At 42.5% G+C, this 19,633-nt stretch overlaps 1 protein-coding gene across 1 annotated transcript in view; it reads left to right on the plus strand.

The window, feature by feature from the left end:
• The window catches only part of LOC118820605 (gamma-aminobutyric acid receptor subunit alpha-3-like), a 113,841-nt gene that overhangs the window by 17,537 nt on the left and 76,671 nt on the right, over window positions 1-19,633 (plus strand). The window contains exons 2-4 of the mRNA XM_036588982.1: window positions 2,908-3,014; window positions 16,833-16,954; window positions 18,941-19,008. Coding sequence (XP_036444875.1) covers window positions 2,929-3,014; window positions 16,833-16,954; window positions 18,941-19,008 — 276 coding nt within the window. The 5' untranslated portion in view covers window positions 2,908-2,928. The remainder of the gene's footprint in view (window positions 1-2,907; window positions 3,015-16,832; window positions 16,955-18,940; window positions 19,009-19,633) is intronic.

The raw sequence follows: 19,633 nt of genomic DNA on the forward strand, positions 1-19,633 counted from the left end.
AGTGAACAGACTCTGCATAATTGTGGCGCAACTCATTTGGTCTGCAAGGGAAGCTATACTCATGACTGTCTTGCTCTTATATCTAATGCATAACTGCCTTTCAGGGCTGTTAGCAAAAGAGAGATTTCATATTACGACTTCCACGCTAGCTGGACAGCTAACTGTGCATTTGGATAGTATGATGTTGGAGATAGCAATTTTCAGCAAGCCATTATAAAGCATGGAAACAGCAGACATCCCACAGCTTTTACTCGTCGCATAAAATCATTAATGCTTAACGATCCAGAATTAGTTTTAATGTAGCATCATTAATATAAAAAGAACATCCTGTGATTAAGCAAAGGTCATTTAAAGATTCACTGGAGTATTCTGGCTTGTGCATTCATGTTTATAGGACAGAGAAAATGATGCACACATGTATTCAGTCTTGCAGCTATAATTCACAAAGTGTTTTGCGCTTATTTTAATGTGAACAGTTTTAAGTTGAAACCCCTGTGTCCTCTCTGCAGTGGGTTCATCATTGATTCCATTGGTTGGTTCCTTATAATTGAGGATATTGAATCCCTTAAAGAGACTCAGTGTTTGATGCCAGATCTCAGAGAGAAATCTCTTCACTGCGCTCTCCCAAGACACAGCTGCTACGCTGAATTAGTGTCACAGTCCACTGATCAGCTAGAAGACCTATCGGGACCAAATTAAGCTTTGCGGATTGGCCTGATGTGGTGGGCTTGCACAAGATAGCATGACTTACAATATATTGCTGAATTGGCGAGGTTGGAAACAAACTCATTTCCAACTCTAATTTGCCTTTCTTTTAGTCTTAAAAAGAAAGCCCTTTCTCTGGAATGGGAATGGGATTAATCTGAATTTGGGTTGCTGGCTTTTTTGATACTGAATTTTAATTGAGGTTTAAAACTCTGTGCGATCAAAAACCCCTGCTTGTTTTTGGCACTGCACATATAGAGGCTTTCAAGTAACAAAGGCAGTGTGTTCTTGTTTCAACAATTCCTGAACGGGATTTTAAATAAATAATAATCATGACAAACATCACTGTTTATCCTGAGATTGTTCTCCCAGAGGTAGGGTAATCAGAGGTTTTAGATAAATGTCGATTATCATTTAGGGACATTACCAGTCAGAATTTGCCATTAAGATGAACTGCTTTTCAATTATTAAATCTCCGCCATGCTGACGTTTCTCCTGGGGCCATGTGTATTTAATGGGCTTCAATTAGCTAGGCGCTCATTGGACTTCCTTCCTTCTCAGTGCCTGTATGTCCAGGACAGTGATGGACAGCCCACCCTGCAGCACTACATTATTGACACACTCTGCTGTAGAGATAAAGTCAGTTGAGGTCTTTGACCTTTCAGATTGATGGTTTGACAGGCCCTGGCGGTGAGCCCCCAGCTCACTTCAATATTGCTGTTTTCACTCATGCTCAGAGCCACTGCATAGGCAAAAAGGAGACAAAGGTTCTTCCTGTGGAAGGAGACCATAAAACCTTTCACATGCATTTTATTGTAAATCTATTTTATGGGAGGCCCATGGCAATATTTGTTTGTTATTTGGTTTTCTCTTTTAATGTACAGTCATGAAAACCTACAACTTGGATGAGAGATGAGGGACTCTTCGGCTGGGTTGTGCATTTGAGAAATATATATAATCTTTTCAGTGAGCCTAACCTTCATGGTACACAAAGCGCTTGCTATGTCCTGGGGATGGGACATGATTTGTAATGGTGCCAAACCCTTAAGGGGAAGAAATTAAAATCCCAGATCAATAGGAGAGATGAAGGACTTATTTACCATGCTTCTCCTGCCTCTACAATCACACAGTATGTTTGGTAGCAGACTGGAAAACAGAGCAAGCCGCTGCAGCACAGCTCACAGACTCCAAGGAGCATAATGTCTTTTCACCTTTTAAATTAAGCTAAGCCACAGAGGCACGCAGACGTAGGCTGCTAGCGTGGGCAATATCTTACTTTTTGTTTGCCTCATTCATGCAGAGTCAGACCTCTTCCTTTTAGTTGTTGACTGAATTTATATTAATTCCATGAGGTATATTATTTGAAAGATAACCACAGGTATTTGTTGCAAGGAGCACTTTACAAACTAGAGCTTTACAAACTAGTGGGAGAAAAATATGGTCATTCCAAAAGCAACTGCCAGCGGCTTGCCTTTTGCTTAAAAATTGCTTCATGTATACAGCCTAAACAGTTTTTCTGCAGCTGGGCCAGGAATGCCTTTTTGATTTGTACTTGTTTGCAATTGGTCCACTTGTTATTGCACAATAGATCTAGAGGGAACAGAGGTCTTTAATACAGTGTGCATATAATGTTCACATTAATTTTGCTTTCCGTTTATTACGATATGCCCTGCAGGAAAGAAAATCTTTTGAGCTGGCCCAGCGAGACGTGTCTGCTGTGAGCGGATGTAGATCCAGATCCATATGTGGCTACTGTAAAAGTAAAAGGGAAAAGAATATGACTGCAGGAGTGGTGCAGTATCAGTCTGAAAATCTGTGGCCATCTTTATCAAATCCTCTCCACTGCTGCACTGCATAGCGATTTCTAACAAACAGATATGATTCACTGGTTGCCCCCCTCTCTGGCACTGTGGTACGTCAATGTGTTCAGTCTCCATCGTAAGTGGTGGAGTAAAAGGGAAATCCATTTGGATGGTGTCTATGGGGCTGATTCGCCTGGGCCTGAGTGCTAGTGCCAGTTTTCTCCATGTGGGAGGGCGTTGCTTCTCGCAGGGCTGCTGAGAGCATGTGTTCCGCAAATGCTAATGTGTCGCTTGCAGCGTGCAGGGTGGTTGTCAACAAAGCAGTCGCCAATTAATCATGAAATGGCGTCTAACGCTTCACTAATTTGCTTGTTCTCACCCTCCTCTCTTCACTCTGCAGGCTTTCTGGGCTCGGAGTGATATGGCTGGCACTCCCAACAAGCTCGCTGCTCTTGTCCCCTGCGTGTGGATACTCGCGATGCTCCTTGACCCCAGCACTCAAAACGGGTAGGATGACTCATCAAACCCTCTCTCCATTCCTTCCCCCATCCTCCTGCACCACATCCCACTTCTCCCCTCATGTTGCCGGCTCCAGGGATGTGTTGCAACTAATGCCTTCATTAATAAGGTTCTATTGTGTAGCAGGGACTTTACGATCTGCAAAATGCCATTTGAGCCAACCACGACTGGGCGTAAATTGCTCGTGCAAACCGCTGCCGAATTGGATTTTCGGCAGCGTAGCAGGCTCTGTTACAAGTGTGACTCAATAAACTTGGAAAGAGATTTCAAGGAAACCTGAGGGATGGCGAGACGGGGACTTAGCCCAGATCACCTTGTGATGGTGCCAGTCAGCTTTTATGGCCTATTAACCCACTTGTTTGTGTCAGAATTATGATGGTACTTCAGGGCCAGGATATTTGGCGAGAGAGATTTGGAGGCCAAGATGCATGAGAAGCTCAGGGGCTTTAGAAATTCAAAAGGGCATGCTATTGTAAGATTCACATCCCATCTTCTACTGAGCCTCATGCTGTGACCTCCTGACTTCAGTCATGTCTTCCTACTCCAAAGGTATGCACTCATGATGCGTGTGTATATGCGCCTCAAGTCTAGTCCTACACAAACTGCTCTCAGCCAGCTTAGACAGCTTGGATAAGTGCATGCATTGGCCGCAGGTTTGGAGAGTCTGTGTTTTTCCCTCCAGTTAGGAGGATGTGCCTGGAATATGTGCTGCTTCTGTAGGTTGGTGTGTATGCTGTATATGCAGCAAGTCTCATCTGAGACCTCAGCAGCTCCATTGGAGTAATTCGTCAAAGAAGTACATCGATCGGAATCTCCCTATTCAGTCTGCCAGCAGGATAAGAGGGAGATTGTGGATGAGAGGAAGAGAGCATGAGAGAGGGTTAGAGGAGAGAAGCAGTGAAGGAATTGGGAGCCATTCTATTCAGTGCTCCACACATAATATTCTAAAGGCTGTTTAAAGAGGGTCCGTGCTTTGGGAGCTGTGATTCATTTTCTACCATGTCAGCAGAGAGAAGAAACGACAAACTGAATTTGATTCAGCGTGACATTAGAGAGCCAGTCTCTGAGCCCACTTCTCTTTTCTCTCCTTGTCCACCTTTCAAGCACACCCCGCCCTAATAACATCAACTTGTTTCAGGTGATGTTTCACAGTCTGAAAAATGCTGGAAGTATACTTGCATGAAATGCGGTGACTGTGGTAATAGACTCGACTTCTCTTTTATGAAGATCCTAGTTTTACTTAAGTTCTTATGTTTGTAAGTTTAGAAGAAACATGTTCAAAAATGCCCTGTGAAGATGTACATGTGCTCAAACCTCAAACAACTCCGTCAAGGATCTTGCATCTTTAAGTGCCTTCTTCCCCTTGAAACATGGGCTCATTATGTACTTGTAAATAATTGATAAGATTTAAAAAAGCAAACAGAATAAACAAAATGATTAAGCAGACAAATCTGAGGCTTGGTATAGCTTGTTTCATGGTACTGTTCACTTTATTGTCCTAAATAAATTTTCGTGTGACTTAAGAGAGGGACTCAAATTCAAATTCAGGGCTGTTTATTCATTCAACTGACCCATTTCTCCGACTATCAGAAGGGTCTCTTTTGGTTGATGTGAAATACTGTATCAAGGCTTTGATAAGGTTTCCTTCTAATCCTGGCCTTTTGTCACTTGGCTTCTTTCGAAGTAAGTTTAATTTCATCCTCCCTGGGCGAGCACAAATAAACCCCAGCATTTATTATTTTCCCTTAATGCGGTTATGTGGAAACGTATCCCGAAAATGAGGGAACGAACACAAACTACAAGGCAGCCATGGAGCACTGGCATTAAGGTTAGTCCTGCTTTGTTGGCGGGGGAGGGAAAAAAAACATGTTCCACCATGTCTTAGAGGAGATTAGATGTGCTTAACATTATTTGGGTGACATTCTGTTTTTCTCTGAAAATTGGATCATATGTTTCCAGATATTAATAAGCATAACAGAGCGTGAGCTCTCTGCAACATTTTGCCCCCATCCCCACCCCCACCACCGCCACCACCACCAATACCACCAGCTGATATTTTCAGAGATGCTTGTGAGAAACAAGGTAATAACACCCTTCGACCCCCCCACTTCATCCTTTTTCCCATGTCCTTGCCATCTCAGGATTCAAAGGTACTGCCATTAACGCCTCAGGAGTCTCACTCAGCTGCAAAATACGTCGTCGAAAACGTATCTAAATGACTACCGACGCTTCCACATCGATTGTGTGGCCTTGAAATGAATCTTTTCTGGGGGCACATCAAACCGCAGACGGCTCATCGTGCATGCTAACAAGGCGATCTCGATCACTCCAAAGGCAAGAGTGCTGATTCGCGTGCACTGACTCCACTGAGCTTTTCTAGGCCACCAAACAGCACTGAGCTTCACCTTCAGCCAGAGCCACTTCATGCAAAGGGTATATTTGCATCCTGAACCCAATGGAAGAGCAGGCCCGTAAGAGCCATGACCAAGTTTGGGAATAATCCCTTTACACTTCAGAGCGGTAGAGTGCTTACACCTCAGGAGTATCTTTCCACATCAGCAAAGCTGTCGCTCCCCAAGTCCTGCCCGCTCCCCGATGCCCACTGATACCATCGCGCAGCTGCAAATCGGCTTTGCTACAGTGCAGGCAGGAGACTTTGCTAATGGATGAAGTTGTCACAGACAAATCCCTTATATTAGCTTCTGTCACTCTGTGCTTCACCACAATCCCTCACTGAACATGCATGAACAAATAGGCAGGGCTTGATTAAACTATTATTCACAACAATCAGTCTTTTACATGTGAATGCACAGCCAGTGGTTTGCTCACATGCTTAGAGTACGGCTTTTTTACAGCACACACACACACTCTTGCTGTTCTCCCCCTCTGCATTGCAATCTTGGGCTAATGAGTGTAGACAGCCTGAGCCTCTTTTGTTGTCTGTTTTGTTTGGGATCAGTTTCAACGCTACTGGCCAAAGTGACACAAAATCAATGGCAATGAAGGGGACAGTGCCACCCTCCACTCCTGCCAACCTGCTGTATAGATTGTATATTGAATATTTTGTTAAACTGTGCTCCCTCTTGCTCTATATACATGCATTATTCACAGGCATCGGGGGAACGGGTGGCACAGTCATATGTGACCCAGCCAACAAATAACATTCTCTTTACGATTGGCGTGACACTGTCAAGGTTAACGTGTGACAGGGCTGTAGGGAGAGGACAATTCTGGAAGCTATGACTGCACCGCTAGCTTAGGGTCTCAATATCCTTCCACTGAGGGGAGCCAAGTATTGTGACCTGCAGAAAGCAATACCCAGGTGTTAGGAGTGTAATCATTAGTTGAACGTGTTCCACCCACTTTGCAGCAGTCCCATTTTTGTCCCTCCATATCTTTGCAGAGACACCTTGGTGTTAGTTAGCGGGAATTCTGAATACGATTAGTCCTCCCCATGCTAATCTTGCTAATGTTGTGCTGTATGCTCCCTCAGCTGAGATTCCTATGTTAATCATCCTGTATTTTTAGTGACGGAACTCACAGCAGCACTGTGTCCACCAGCTGATAAATTGAGTAATAGCACTGTCGGCTCCAGGGCCTCTAATTCGCTAATGGTTCCAGCTGGCAACAGGGGGGATCTGATTATGCTCCTCCTTGGTCCTACAGGAGGTGTTTCTTCAGGACTCTGAGCGAAACTTGGAGAAATCAATATGACTGTCTTCAACTACAGTGCACAGTACTGTAGCTGATCCCCACTACTGCAGTCTCAGTGAGGATGAATCAGACTTGATGGCTCCTTGAGCTATACAAGGATAGGAAGAAGGCATAGGGAAGTTTCTACATAATCTAATTCTGTCAATGACTTGGGTTATATTTATAGCACAAATGACCCATTTTGTGTGCCAAGATGTTTTTTTAAAGCGCATTATTAAAATAGTGTGTTTGATTCATCGTGCATTTTTCTCCCCGGCGCTCTGCAGGACTTTGTAAATGTGCAGTGTAGCTGGGGAAGGCCTGTCAAGATTGGAACGTCAGCCTTGGATGTTTTAATCCTCCCCGCTGATTTGCTTCTTAATTGCATCGAGGGAAAATCACAGGTTTTAATATGGTGCATTTTCATGGAGCACATTTTCATTCTAGTCGCGTCTCACTTCTCCCGTCAACTCCGACAAAAAATCAGCTTTTTTTTTCCTACAGGTTTCCCGGGTGCTTTGAAAGAACAACCATGTCATATGGTCTTGGCTGATGCTGCATCACAGAATAGATCAACAGTCATTTTAGACTCTGTGCAGACATGGTTATTGTACCATCGGTTGGACAGATATGTGCTTATAATCTGTCCACGGTAAATAAAAGATATTTTGTAGGTAATTTCTAAAATGAGAAATAAAAGATACCAACAAATAATGACAAAGTCAGTATGTACTGTTGTATGTAAAGGTTTGGGCACCAAATTACATTACATTGCCAAATTATATGTTGTTTTTTTTCTGAAATCTCTGCAACAAATTGTTCTAAACTTTCTGTCAATGCACAGTTATTTTGCATTTGTTTAAAAAACACTGACAGGTATCACAGCTTGCAAAATCTTGTTGTAGCCAGTTTTTTCTATTCATATTTTAGGAATTTTTTACCTTTTCCCTGCAGAATGTTTGTATTTCTATGTCATTCTTGGGACCTCTTGCGTGCATGCCATGTTTAAGTTCTACTTACAGATTTTCAAAGTCAAAGGACTGTGAGGGCTATTCAGCTTGCACTTCTTGAGTTTTGCTGATTGTGCTTTTGTAGAAGTCAGCTACTGTCTGCTTCAGATTTACTTCTAGAATTTACTGCTATTTAGTGGATTCTAGTCTTTTATCTGCTTGTGCAATGTTCCCTGTGCCACTGGTGCCACACAATCCCAAAGCATAATATATCCACCCTCATGCTTAATGATTGACATGTTTTCTTTTTATCAAATGCTGCTCCTGTTTTTTTCTTCCAAACATACATTTGGTGGTTGTGGCCAAAGAGTTACATTTTTTGCTTCATCAGTCCACAGCACTTGTTTCCCAGATGTCTCTGGCTTATCTAGATATTATTTTGCATATTTCAGGTATTGATTTTGTGATGAAGTTTCAGGTAAACTTTCCTTCTTCCATGCAGATTAGGTTTGTGCAAGCATCGCTGCACAGTAGAACAGTGCACCACCTCTCCTGTGTCAGCTAAATCTTCCTGCATGTCTTTTGCTGTCATATGGGGGTTTTGCTTTGCCTTTCTGGCCAGCATATGAGCTGTTCTGTCTGAGAGTTTTCCAGATCTTGCCTCGACTTTCCCTTAACTGGGAATTAACTAGCTATTTCAGATATTAGACATTGCATGATGGAAGGGCTTTGATATCTTTTTATTGGCTTTTCCTGCTTCATAGGTTTGTCACAATTATTACCTAAGTGCATGATTGCAATTGTTGAGCTGACCACAATTTTTTACATCACAACAAACAGAAAGTTTTCATCAGTTAGGTAGAGATGAAAAACTGAAAAAAAAGGAAACACGTAACACATTTATTGAGACATGTAGGTTTTATAAAAACAAAAGGTTCTTGTAAAGCAGGTGATATAATGTTTAGAGGAATATTGGTTAATTTGTTAGCTATGTAGCAAACACTAAAATTGTGAGTATTTTAGCTTTCAGAGCAAGTAATGAAAATGTGTAAGCTTCACTTGACCAATAAAAAAAAGCTTTATTTGTATCTACACATAATTTTGTGTGACTGTAGACATTTTTAGTGTTCAATGCACGCATAGTCAGTACAAACCAATATTAACTAAAATGTGTCAACCACTAGGAAGCAAGATGGCTACTCAGATGATTGAGAAATGAACAAAAGCTAAACAATTAAATTGTTAATCACAAATGTTTAAATTACAATTAATCATGAGGCATGATCATGACAGGCCTACACACAACAGATCAGGCATAACATTATGACCACCTCCTTGTTTCTTCGATCATTGTCCATTTTTATCAGCTCCACTTACTATATAGGTGCACTTTGTAGTTCTACAATTACAGACTGTAGTCCATCTGTTTCTCTGCATACTTTGTTAGCCCCCTTTTACCCTGTTCTTCAGTGGTCAGGACCCCCATGGACCCTCACAGAGCAGGTATTATTTGGGTGGTGGATCATTCTCAGCATTGCAGTAACACTGATGTGGTGTGTGTTGCGCTGGTGCGAGTGGATCAGACACAGCAGTGCTGCTGGAGTTTTTAAACACCTCAGTGTCACTGCTGGACTGAGAATAGTCCACCAACCAAACATATCCAGCCAACAGCGTCCTGTGGGCAGTGTCCTGTGACCACTGATGAAGGACTAGAGGATGACCAACATAATGCAGCAGCAGATGAGCTATCGTCTCCGACTTTACATCTACAAGGTGGACTGACAAGGTCAGAGTGTCTAATAGAGTGGACAGTGAGTGGACAGTGTTTAAAAACTCCAGCAGCACTGCTGTGTCTGATCCACTCGTACCAGCACAACACACACAAATACACCACCACCACGTCAGTGTTACTGCAGTGCTGAGAATGATACACCACCCAAATAGTACCTGCTCTGTTAAGGTCCATGGCGGTCCTGACCACTGAAGAACAGGGTAAAAGTATGCTAGGGCTAGCAAAGTATGCAGAGAAACAGATGGACTACAGTCTGTAATTGTAGAACTACAAAGTGCACCTATATAGTAAGTGGAGCTGATAAAATGGACAATAAGCATAGAAACAAGGAGGTGGTCATAATGCTATGCCTGATCGGTGTATGTCAGTACAGAAAACTTAATTGCTTATGCCACATTGGAATTTGCGACTTTATGTGAAGTGGCATTGTGTGGCAGATGCGCAGATATGGGCAACCTTCAAATCTGTCATTGTACTTACCATCCAAACACAAATTTTGTCTATTTTCATTACCAGCAGTCATCCTTTTCTCTGAAGATCTCTGTTTCATAAACCTTGTCCTTCTTCTTGAAGTCTCTCCACTGATTTAAAGCACACTGCAGTGAGCCAAGCGCATTGCCAAGCACTGCCTGTTCGCTTATTCACCCCACTTTGCACCCTGCCTAACTGATTTAACTGCAACAGCTCCTCATGGTCATGGGCCTGATTGGGCCAGAAGCTTAGGCTAGTGGAGACCTATTGTTTCTGTCTGTTCGAAATGCCAGAGGGATTTCTCATAACATGCAGCAGAGGACTCTGGGTTCGGACATTGCCGCCGCCCGGGCTGTGGAGTCAGGCTGATAAGAGTCACTCTGTATTATCAGTTGAGCTGAGCAGGCACTGAGTGAGCGGGCGTGAGAGGCTCACTTATCTGGCCCCTAATCATTGTAATTGCCTGCGACTGTGTGTCGGAGCAGGCACACGCCACAGCGAGCTTGTATTGGGGCTGAGAAAGAGCCATCAACCCCCAAGACCTTGTGGAAAAACACTTCACTCTTTCTTTTTTTCAACTTTTTTGTAACGTGTGGTAAGGTTAAATAGGTATTCTGTACTGATACAGTTTGATAAAATGTTTAAGTAGAAGTGTCCACCCAGATTGTTGCACCCACCTACCGGCTATCACAAAATGCATCTCTTGGTTTCAGGTGTTGGTCCATGTGTTATTTTAGGCCTTCTTTCTGAGTATTGTAGCTTATCAGCTTGTAATAATCTAGTATGCATTTATTAGTGCTGCTGTGAATCTATTTCATGATGTACTTGCATCATAGGGCTCGATACAGAGGCGCTGAGCTTATTAGCTCTGAAAAATATGGAACAAAATGACAAAAGACATGAAGATTAGACTGAGAAAATAACTTGAATTTGGGACTTCAATAACATGGCAGTTTGACCTGTTGGAAGTTAGTCAGAAAATCAATGCTCAGTCGTGGCGCCACCAGCTCTTTTATGAAAGGTACAAATCTGCTGCATGATAATTATGCAGCTGAAAGCAGAGAAACTAATACACAGAGAGGCCCTTGGGAGTCACATTTGTGCTGTGCAAAATGCTAGTGATAATCATTAAACCAACATGGAAAAAAACTTTATGTTAAGTCAGTTGGTGGATTTAAAATTTGCTTTTGCCCAGTGCTGAAGCTCCTGCTTCTGAAACAGGGACACTGCACTTTTAATATTTGAGGAACAAAAATAAACTTCATATTTTTCCGACTATATTGGGTGTCTGGTCATAGAATAATTCTGGTCTGAGAAAATGTCTTCTCCAGCAGGCTTGTCTAAATGAAATTTCAAGCGGTACATTCAAGCTTAAATATGTGAAACTCTTAGATGGGTTGCAGTAACATTAGTAACATTTTGTATTTGTGGTGTCTTCACTTAAATATCTCCCAAGGCAAAACAAAAGAAAAAGAAAAAGACAGATCAATGAGGCTTAAAAGGGATTGCCTTTATAATGCCTGTTTAATATTTCCCACACTACATCATAATACCAAGATAAGAGTGCTTGTGTCTAACAGTGCCAGACGCTTAAGTGTGATTTTATTGCATGTTGTGAATATCGTGAAGATCATCTTCACTATGGGGACGTTTAAAAGACATTTAAGAATGGATGTGTGGTTGCAGAAATGCCAGTGGCACTGAGGACGACACTATAGTTAAGCATTCCCCTGACCTCCATCTCTGCTCAGATTTGAATAAAGTAATTAATTTCAGTGCTTCTCTCCTTGCAGGATAGCCACCAAAGTTTCCTGAGGGTGATAGGTTCTAATTCGGTGACTTCTGCCTGTATATTGACAAGAGCCACAACACCTCTTCTGTTATGTACGTGACTAACCATATAAATTGCAAACATTTTTCTCTGAAGTTTAATCTGCATTATTCCTCTGTTTCCAGCATGTTATTTTAGTCTAACACTGAAAGCTATAGTGTGCAGTCACAGAGAGACCAAAAATCCAGCATCTGTGAACAGCTTCATATCACAAGCGTTATCAGAACCACTATCGTGTTACAGCAGCATCAGAAGGGACTCTGACACTGTGAGCTAAATCCCTTGGCCGCCACGATTCGAGGCTTGGCCTGGCAGTTGTGTACTCGGCAGACGCAGGCAGATGCTCCAGCACTGATGGGCCTGATAGAGCTGGGCATAACACCAAGATACAGGAGCTAAGGGATCAGGTTGGGATTTGAGAAGAGTGCTCAACGCACAACACAACACGGCACAGCACAGCAGAGGACAGTGGGCTTAGTTGGGTTTTGGCTGACATACTAATTACATAAATGCCTAGATATGGGCCGACTGATTGCAGATTGAACTTTGGATGGCACCGTACCCATGTTGTACATACGGATCATTTATATGATGAAATACTGTAATTGTCCTTTGCAAAACCACTTTGAAATTCTTTGTTTTAATTAATTGCATTATATTCATAAGTAAGAAATGCTAGCTTCTGTTCAAAGGATACTGCTTCTACTCAACAGAATGTCTTAAATATGTGTGAATGATCCATTTGATGTATAATTAATGACAAAAAATGCCCAATTTTTTTGTTTGGTGAATACATTAAGCAGAAATGACATAACTTTTGCATAATAATGTGATTTTTCATGTGACTTTTAAGTGACATTCTCTTTGCCTCAGACCAGTTATGCAGACACATTACAATATTCAAGAGTTCATTCGATTTCAGCAGAATCTTTTCTTCCCAGCTACACTCTGTTAGACGAGTATGTATATGTATACAATAGGAATGGGGCGGCTCTGCGAAATGAATCACATTTGCTATGTTTTTTTTGCCGTCTGAATACATTTATTCCCCTACACGTCATTGACATAGAGATGAAGAAAAAGGGATGGCAGTAGAGGGCACAGGAAGAGAAAGGAGATGAGAAAAGAGATGGGGTAGAGAGAGAGAGCTTCAAGGATATCGTTAGAGAAACTGTGAGGGGAGGTGTGGAGAGGGTGCGGCTGGGGGGAGAAAGTCAATTTTTATTTGCAGGGGTGATGTGGCGGTAATGAAGAGGGATGAAACAGCTGCCGCCAGGGCCCGCAGTCCCTCAGTGCTCCAGCCCTGTAGCTGAGTGAGAACCCTATGCCCCGACACACCTCACATGAGACCAGATGGGGACACATATGTCTCATGTCTGGCGGTGCGCAGCCGTTATACGTTCCCTGCAGTATCTTGCGTCCCACTGTATCCCCATGGGCATTCAACAGGTCAACTCTAAAGCGGCCTAAATATCGATTGCAGCAGTTTGCCTTTTTTTATTCCCAGTGATGTATTGCCATGCAAGGCAGTGTCAACCAACATATTTCATGTCTCACAATAAGGTTTAAGCAAATCTGACTCTATTTAATTACATTTAGGAATCAAAACTACATTAGGAACTAAAAGAGGGCTATTTTTAAGGTCAAAGGAAATAACTAACTAATACCACGTGGACACAAATTTCAAAATCTCCAAAATGGTGTACTGCACACACATTACATCATATTTTGCTTTTGCTATCTGTTGCGTGCAGACCACATGATTGAGTGAGGAGGAGGCTTATGTATTGCAAGATCCCTGACAAAGACCCTTGATTCTGAAATCCATCGTCTCACAAAAATACGAGAAATGATGTGACTTTGCCAAAATGGAGCCTGACCAAATTGCAGTTGCTTGCTTGCTTGTTGTTTACTTACTTGTGTGGAAAGAACAAAGAAGAAAACAGGGAGAAAAAAGTCTGGCCTCTCTTTCTCACATGACATCACATCATGTCACGTTATACAAGCATTCATCAAACAAGCATTCATACTCTTTCCACAGCTCTACTAGCCTCCTGTCCATTTTCTGGGTCCATGCAGAGCTTGTGGTGTTCACTATTTCTAATCTTACTACTTGTCATACGTTGGTCACGCTGATTTGTGCATGATTTGGTGCTGATAATTTGGCAAATGTTGGAGTATCTAGGACGGCACACTGACAGGGTAAAGAATGTTTGTGATGGGGATGAGTGGTGATTTGTCTCCAGTCTGATCCAAAAAAAATGTCAGAAACAGACAAGTGTGTGCACTTGGCATAAATGTAAGCTGTTCCTGCTCAACTAATGAATGCAAAGTAGAAATTATGGCTACAGGTTTTCATTCTACACAAGCACACCTGATTCTACTTGTTTAATCAATTGCTCAGTCTACAAACAACTGATCATGTGTGCTCCTGCTTTGTTGGAATGAAAACCTGCAGTTATACTGGCCATTTGTGGATAAGATTGGACACCCCTGCCTTAACTGATGTATGAAATGGGTTGCATTACTGAATTTCACCACCAGGGCAACACTTGAAGATGAGCTGCTGAAAGGTTTTATTTTCCCACATGGACTGCACTGCAGAGGTGAGGGGGTGGCAGCATGAATGCAGCACCTTCTTGTTATCCTCCTTTACTTCTCTCTCTTTCTCACCCCCACAAAAGGCACCGTCCCTCACTTTCGCCCTTCAATAGGTTATATATTATTTTTCAAGATTCTGCGTGGTGGTGTTGCATAAATCTGGTGGAAAGCCTGGTGAGTTTCATGAGTCCTGGCTAATAAACGCTTCTTTTGGGTTCACAACACTGCCCACTTCAAAGGACAAGAGTCTCAAACAAGCGCTGGGTACTCATTAGCTTGAAGTCGATAAAAGAGAAAAAACATGGCGTGGAGAAATGTCGCGCTATGTTGAGGTATGGGTTGGTGTCTGCCATGCTAGTCAATCAAAGCAACATTAACTCCCACTGTCAACACTGTTCTGTTTCTTCCCTTCGCCTGGGCATGTTATCTCCACCGCACACAGACAACCACACGAGTGGCTAAAGAGGGAGACAAAGGAAATCAGTCATATTGTGAAAAGCTGAATAAAACCAGCTATGTCCCTGTCAGAGGGAGAGGGCCACATGGGTGGCTGCTTATTAATATCAACGCGCCGCTTTGCAGAGTGGCAGCATTGAGTGACGGCTGGATAGCAAAACGGAGGGAAGAGATGGGGGGTGGCTAATGGCACGTCTGCGTGCAATTTGCGTTGCGGAACAACAAATTGCTGGCTAATTAAGAGTGTATCGATCAACATGGCCCCTGCCTTAGCGGTGCCTCTTACCGCCGGAGAGACAGTTCTCATCTTGTGCTTAATTGTCCCTTCTCTGTAATAAATAAATTTACATCGCCCAGTAGCTGTGATGCCAGGGAAATCATCAGCTTTCGAAATGTCATCTCTCCTAGCAGCGTGGACTGGCCTGGCTAATTCCTCCCATGCCACCCCCTCCAACCCTCTACTGCCCAACTGACATGCACAGATTTCCGGCCTGCTGTCTGCTGGGGGGGTAATTCAAGAAGCAGAGCAGATATCAGCATCCTAATCGGTCAATCAGGGACAAACCTTTTGCTAAGCCTCTTCATCACTCTCTCCAGTGAGATGGAGCATTCATTCTGCAATTGTGGGCATAAAGAGAGCAGGAATGTGGCTGTAAAGGTGTAAATTTGATTAGTAGCAGGCAGAAGGAGGATCAAGACTGGGAGGCTAAAGGAGATTGTTCTGCAGTGTCTACCGCTCAACCTGGCTACGGCCTCCTGAGGTGGTTGGGTCTGAAGATCCTCATGATTCCTTTTTTCCCAGGAGGGAGTAGTGCAAGAAACTCTCTTAGTCGTAAGAAAACGAAAGGGCTTGTCTTGTTTTAGTTTCCATGATTTTCCTGACACTGCAGCTTATGTTTTGCGACACTTTCTGAGCTCCGCGGGTGCAATGGTGTCTCACCAGTGACATTAGGGAGCGACTCACCTGTCTCTTACTCTTCAGTTCTTAGGTACGAGCCAGCTTTGAGCTAAAACAGCTTACATGTATTCATGTCCATGCTTAAACAGCAAAGGACCCTGAGAAGAAGTCTTCATACATAACTAGAACAGAAAGCTCATCAGTATTTAACCATGTTTCTAGAAGCTCAAACATTGAAAGGTCAGCCTCCAAATGGTGCAAGGTCAGTCCTAGCGAAGCACTTGATTTGATTGAGGGGGATGTTCATTATTTCGTCAGCTCTCTGTCATTCACGCCCTGTGCTGCACCGGCACATTGTTCACTGGGGAATCACGGCCCCAGTCAGAGATAATTGTGCTGCATATTTAAGGTAATTAAGGAGCGTGAGGTTGACTGCATATTCAAGACCCCATTTTTAACTCATAGGATATTATGCAGAAAAATCCCACAGTGAGAACTGGGTGATCCAACATTGTAACAGGGCTCACTAATCCGCTTGGACTTCCATTAGTTGTATCATTTTTCTCACTTGCTCCCTCACCCAAGGACTTTGTGCATGTCTAGCAAGTTGCTGGCCTGCACTTAAAATTAAACCCTGACATGTTTGTGTCTCAATCATAGCCGGACCCAGCTTTGTGGAGCATGAATCAGGAGAGACTTCATTTACCCCCTGAGAGCACCTCACAAGCTTAAAACAGCAAAGAAAGTGGTCCCTGATTTTCAAAAAAATTGGACGTTGAGGTTGGAGATGTTGAAGGCAGCTATTTTTTAAAAGTTTTTTTTTCTTACAAAGTTTATTTGAGGTGATTTGCAGTGACTGCCGCTCCCACCTGAAAAGCGGCAACAGCAGAAAACATTCAAAGTATAAAGGATCAAAGATGCTGACCAAAATCATGCTGTCATTCCCTCCCCATCCCTCTCACTTCATTCGTTGTGCCCTATCCACTTTTCTTCCTCTTCCTTCACATATTGCTTCATCTTGACTTATCTTCCCTTAGGTACTGTCTGATGCACTTAACTTGTCTCACCTTCTAACCTTTACTTTCTCTCACAGTCTCCCTCTCCCTCTCGATAGGGCCGTCGCTGGACACCGAGAGCCTCTTCCTGATGACAGCAAAGACAACATTACCATTTTCACCCGGATTCTGGACCGCTTGCTGGATGGCTATGACAACAGGCTGCGCCCCGGCCTCGGAGGTGAGCCACAGATTTGTGTTCTGCTTTCCCTGAATCCACTCTCCAGTGTCCACTTATTGGCCTCACAGTGTGCAGTGATGGATTTGGGTAATGATGCAGCCGTGGATTGGATCCCTGGCACTACGTGACCCCCATAGAGCTCCCTCAGCATAGCCCCATCTCTCATTACTGGCTCTGTTTCACGCACACAGCTCTTTACAATTACTTCTCCTCTCAGATCCGTAACAAATTGCTTTTTGGAACAGCGAAGTTACTCATCTTCTGCCGGCGCGGTGATGTTTATCAATATTGGGGGAAAAGAAAAAAAGTGCCACAAAGCTGCACAGACTGATGCTCTCATGAGATCACTTACAACTCCTAAAGCCTAAGGAGCCCCAGAAGACTGCAGCATTACAGCTCTCTGATAAAGATGGAGAGGAACTCAGCCTCGCCTGTTGTGGAGATAAGTCACCATTCCAGACTCCTTCAGTAGGCACAAAGGAGTTCATCTGGTGTGCCGATTGCTTGAGACGCTGACTTCATTTAGGTACCTGCTGTTTGAGAATTGGAAGTAATTACCTGGTATTGAAGTATTCTTGAAGTGAGTTAAAGTGGAAAAACAGTCCTAGTAATTGCTGTTCTAACTCCTCAAAGACCAGTAATGTAAGACTGAATGGCAGTATTTCTAGCACCGAAATATTATCCATTATTTCTTTCTTCCTCTTAGTCTTGCAGGGCCAGACATGATTTTGTAACGAAAATGCTGGCTTTGGTGCTGGATTGTGGCTAAAACCACCTCTAAGAAAGATAGGCCCCTCTAAAACCCACCTCTAGATTCCTCTTGTCTGTGGTATTTTATCTCCAAAGTCCATCAAAACAAGCAAAACAAGCCAGCTAGCGAAATGCTACTGTTAGCTAATGGCCCTTCTTCAAGAAGATTGTTTCAGGAACACTTGATTTAGTTTTGTCAGAGATGTGCTTGATGCACAACATTGATTCCATTGATTCCAAGCACTACATATACTTTGTTTGAAGATAGTGACTCAGGTAACTGATATCTTTTAAGGCTAAATTGTAGTCTGGTTTATCAGAACCATTTTACCTTTACAAGAGATAATGTTTCATTTTCTCATATCTAATGTATTCTTTGCATGGGACTTTTAAGGCTTGCTAACTTACAGTACATGTATGAGCCCATACTTAGAAATTTCACGCTCTGTTTGTTCCCTATGGTGTTTAACCCAAAAATTCTAATGGTTGTCCCCAGACATTCTCATTACAAGATCACATCTGGCCCCACAAGACTTTCAATTGCTCTGTCTCTCTCTCCATGGAGTATCACCAAGTAGGTCTTAGGTGACTTATAATTGTGCCTACCGAGAGAGAGATGTGTGATAAATGGTGTGTTGGACAGCGTACTCCATTACGGCACACTGGAAGGCTTCTGTCAGCTGAGTTCAACTCCAGACTCTGTACCAGCCAGCCTGGCAGCCACCCACACACTCTGCTCCCCACTCCTCTTTCGAATTATTCCCTTCCCAGCCATTACATCAAAGTTAAACCTTGGGATGCTAATTTGAAACCTTGTACCATAAGTTTTTTTTTTTCTTTTCTTTTGTTGTTCTGCATTCGGGCAGTTTTCGGGAGTGGGTTGTTTTGGGTTTGTTTACGTCCAGTGTTCTCTTAAGCACTGCCTGTGATGCATTGTATAGTAATGATTGTGTCAGATGAGGCATGGTAAAAACATTAGCTGAGATAGACAACCCTATATTTTTCCTGTTTTTTTTTTTTCTTCTTACCATTGTTCATTAACTGTGGAGTAGTCTGCTGCTGTGATAGGAGCCCACTCAGAAATTAGGGACTTTGTTTAGATTTTGGAGTGTGATAAGTTTATTTCATTTTAATTTTAGTTCAAGTGAAATATCTCAGAATTTACAACAGTATGACCTCCTCTGTTATGCTTGGATCTTACATCTACACTTTTCTTTCTCTTTTCTGTCTGACTAGAGAGTGTGACTGAAGTTCGAACTAACATCTACGTGACCAGTTTTGGACCAGTTTCAGACACAGACATGGTAAGTGTTTTGTCTTTGATAAAAGTGTCATTCATAGCTGAGGAAGGTCATTCTCTGGCAGAGTGAGTTCCAGTTGTCACTTACGCTAAAAGCACACTTTAAATACAAAATGTGATCACGTTCTGTGTCTATGATACCAGTGACATGGTGTTACATGGGGACAGTTCACAGTTATGTTGGTTATTTGGTTAACTCTATTAACCTATCTGCATATCAGTTTATGGTGGACATTTCAGTGGGGTATTTGTTCCTTTAACAACATTCCTGTTTTAGCTGAAAAATTTTTGTGTTCCAAAAAAAAAACATGCACCATTACTGGTGTCACTGGGTTATAGCACTGTGTTGACATTTTTCTTTTTTTGATGGATTATCATCTATCTAAATGATGTGTTCCTGTCTCTCTTATGTTTTTTTAAAGTCTGTATTAATCAGTTGTTTTGTACTCTCCCTTCAATGATTCTATAGCTTCATGAAAGAAATCATAAACATACCCTATGAATATATTTTTATTACATGGCTTTTGACTGAACAGTAAAAACTCTTTGCTATACTGCTTTTCATTCAGTGTATTCATATGGAAAAATGTACGTCATTTTTGAGAAAATAACGCCTTTCGATGTGGTGA

The sequence above is a fragment of the Colossoma macropomum genome, unplaced genomic scaffold, assembly GCF_904425465.1.
Source record: "Colossoma macropomum unplaced genomic scaffold, Colossoma_macropomum, whole genome shotgun sequence".
Taxonomy (NCBI): Eukaryota; Metazoa; Chordata; class Actinopteri; order Characiformes; family Serrasalmidae; genus Colossoma; species Colossoma macropomum.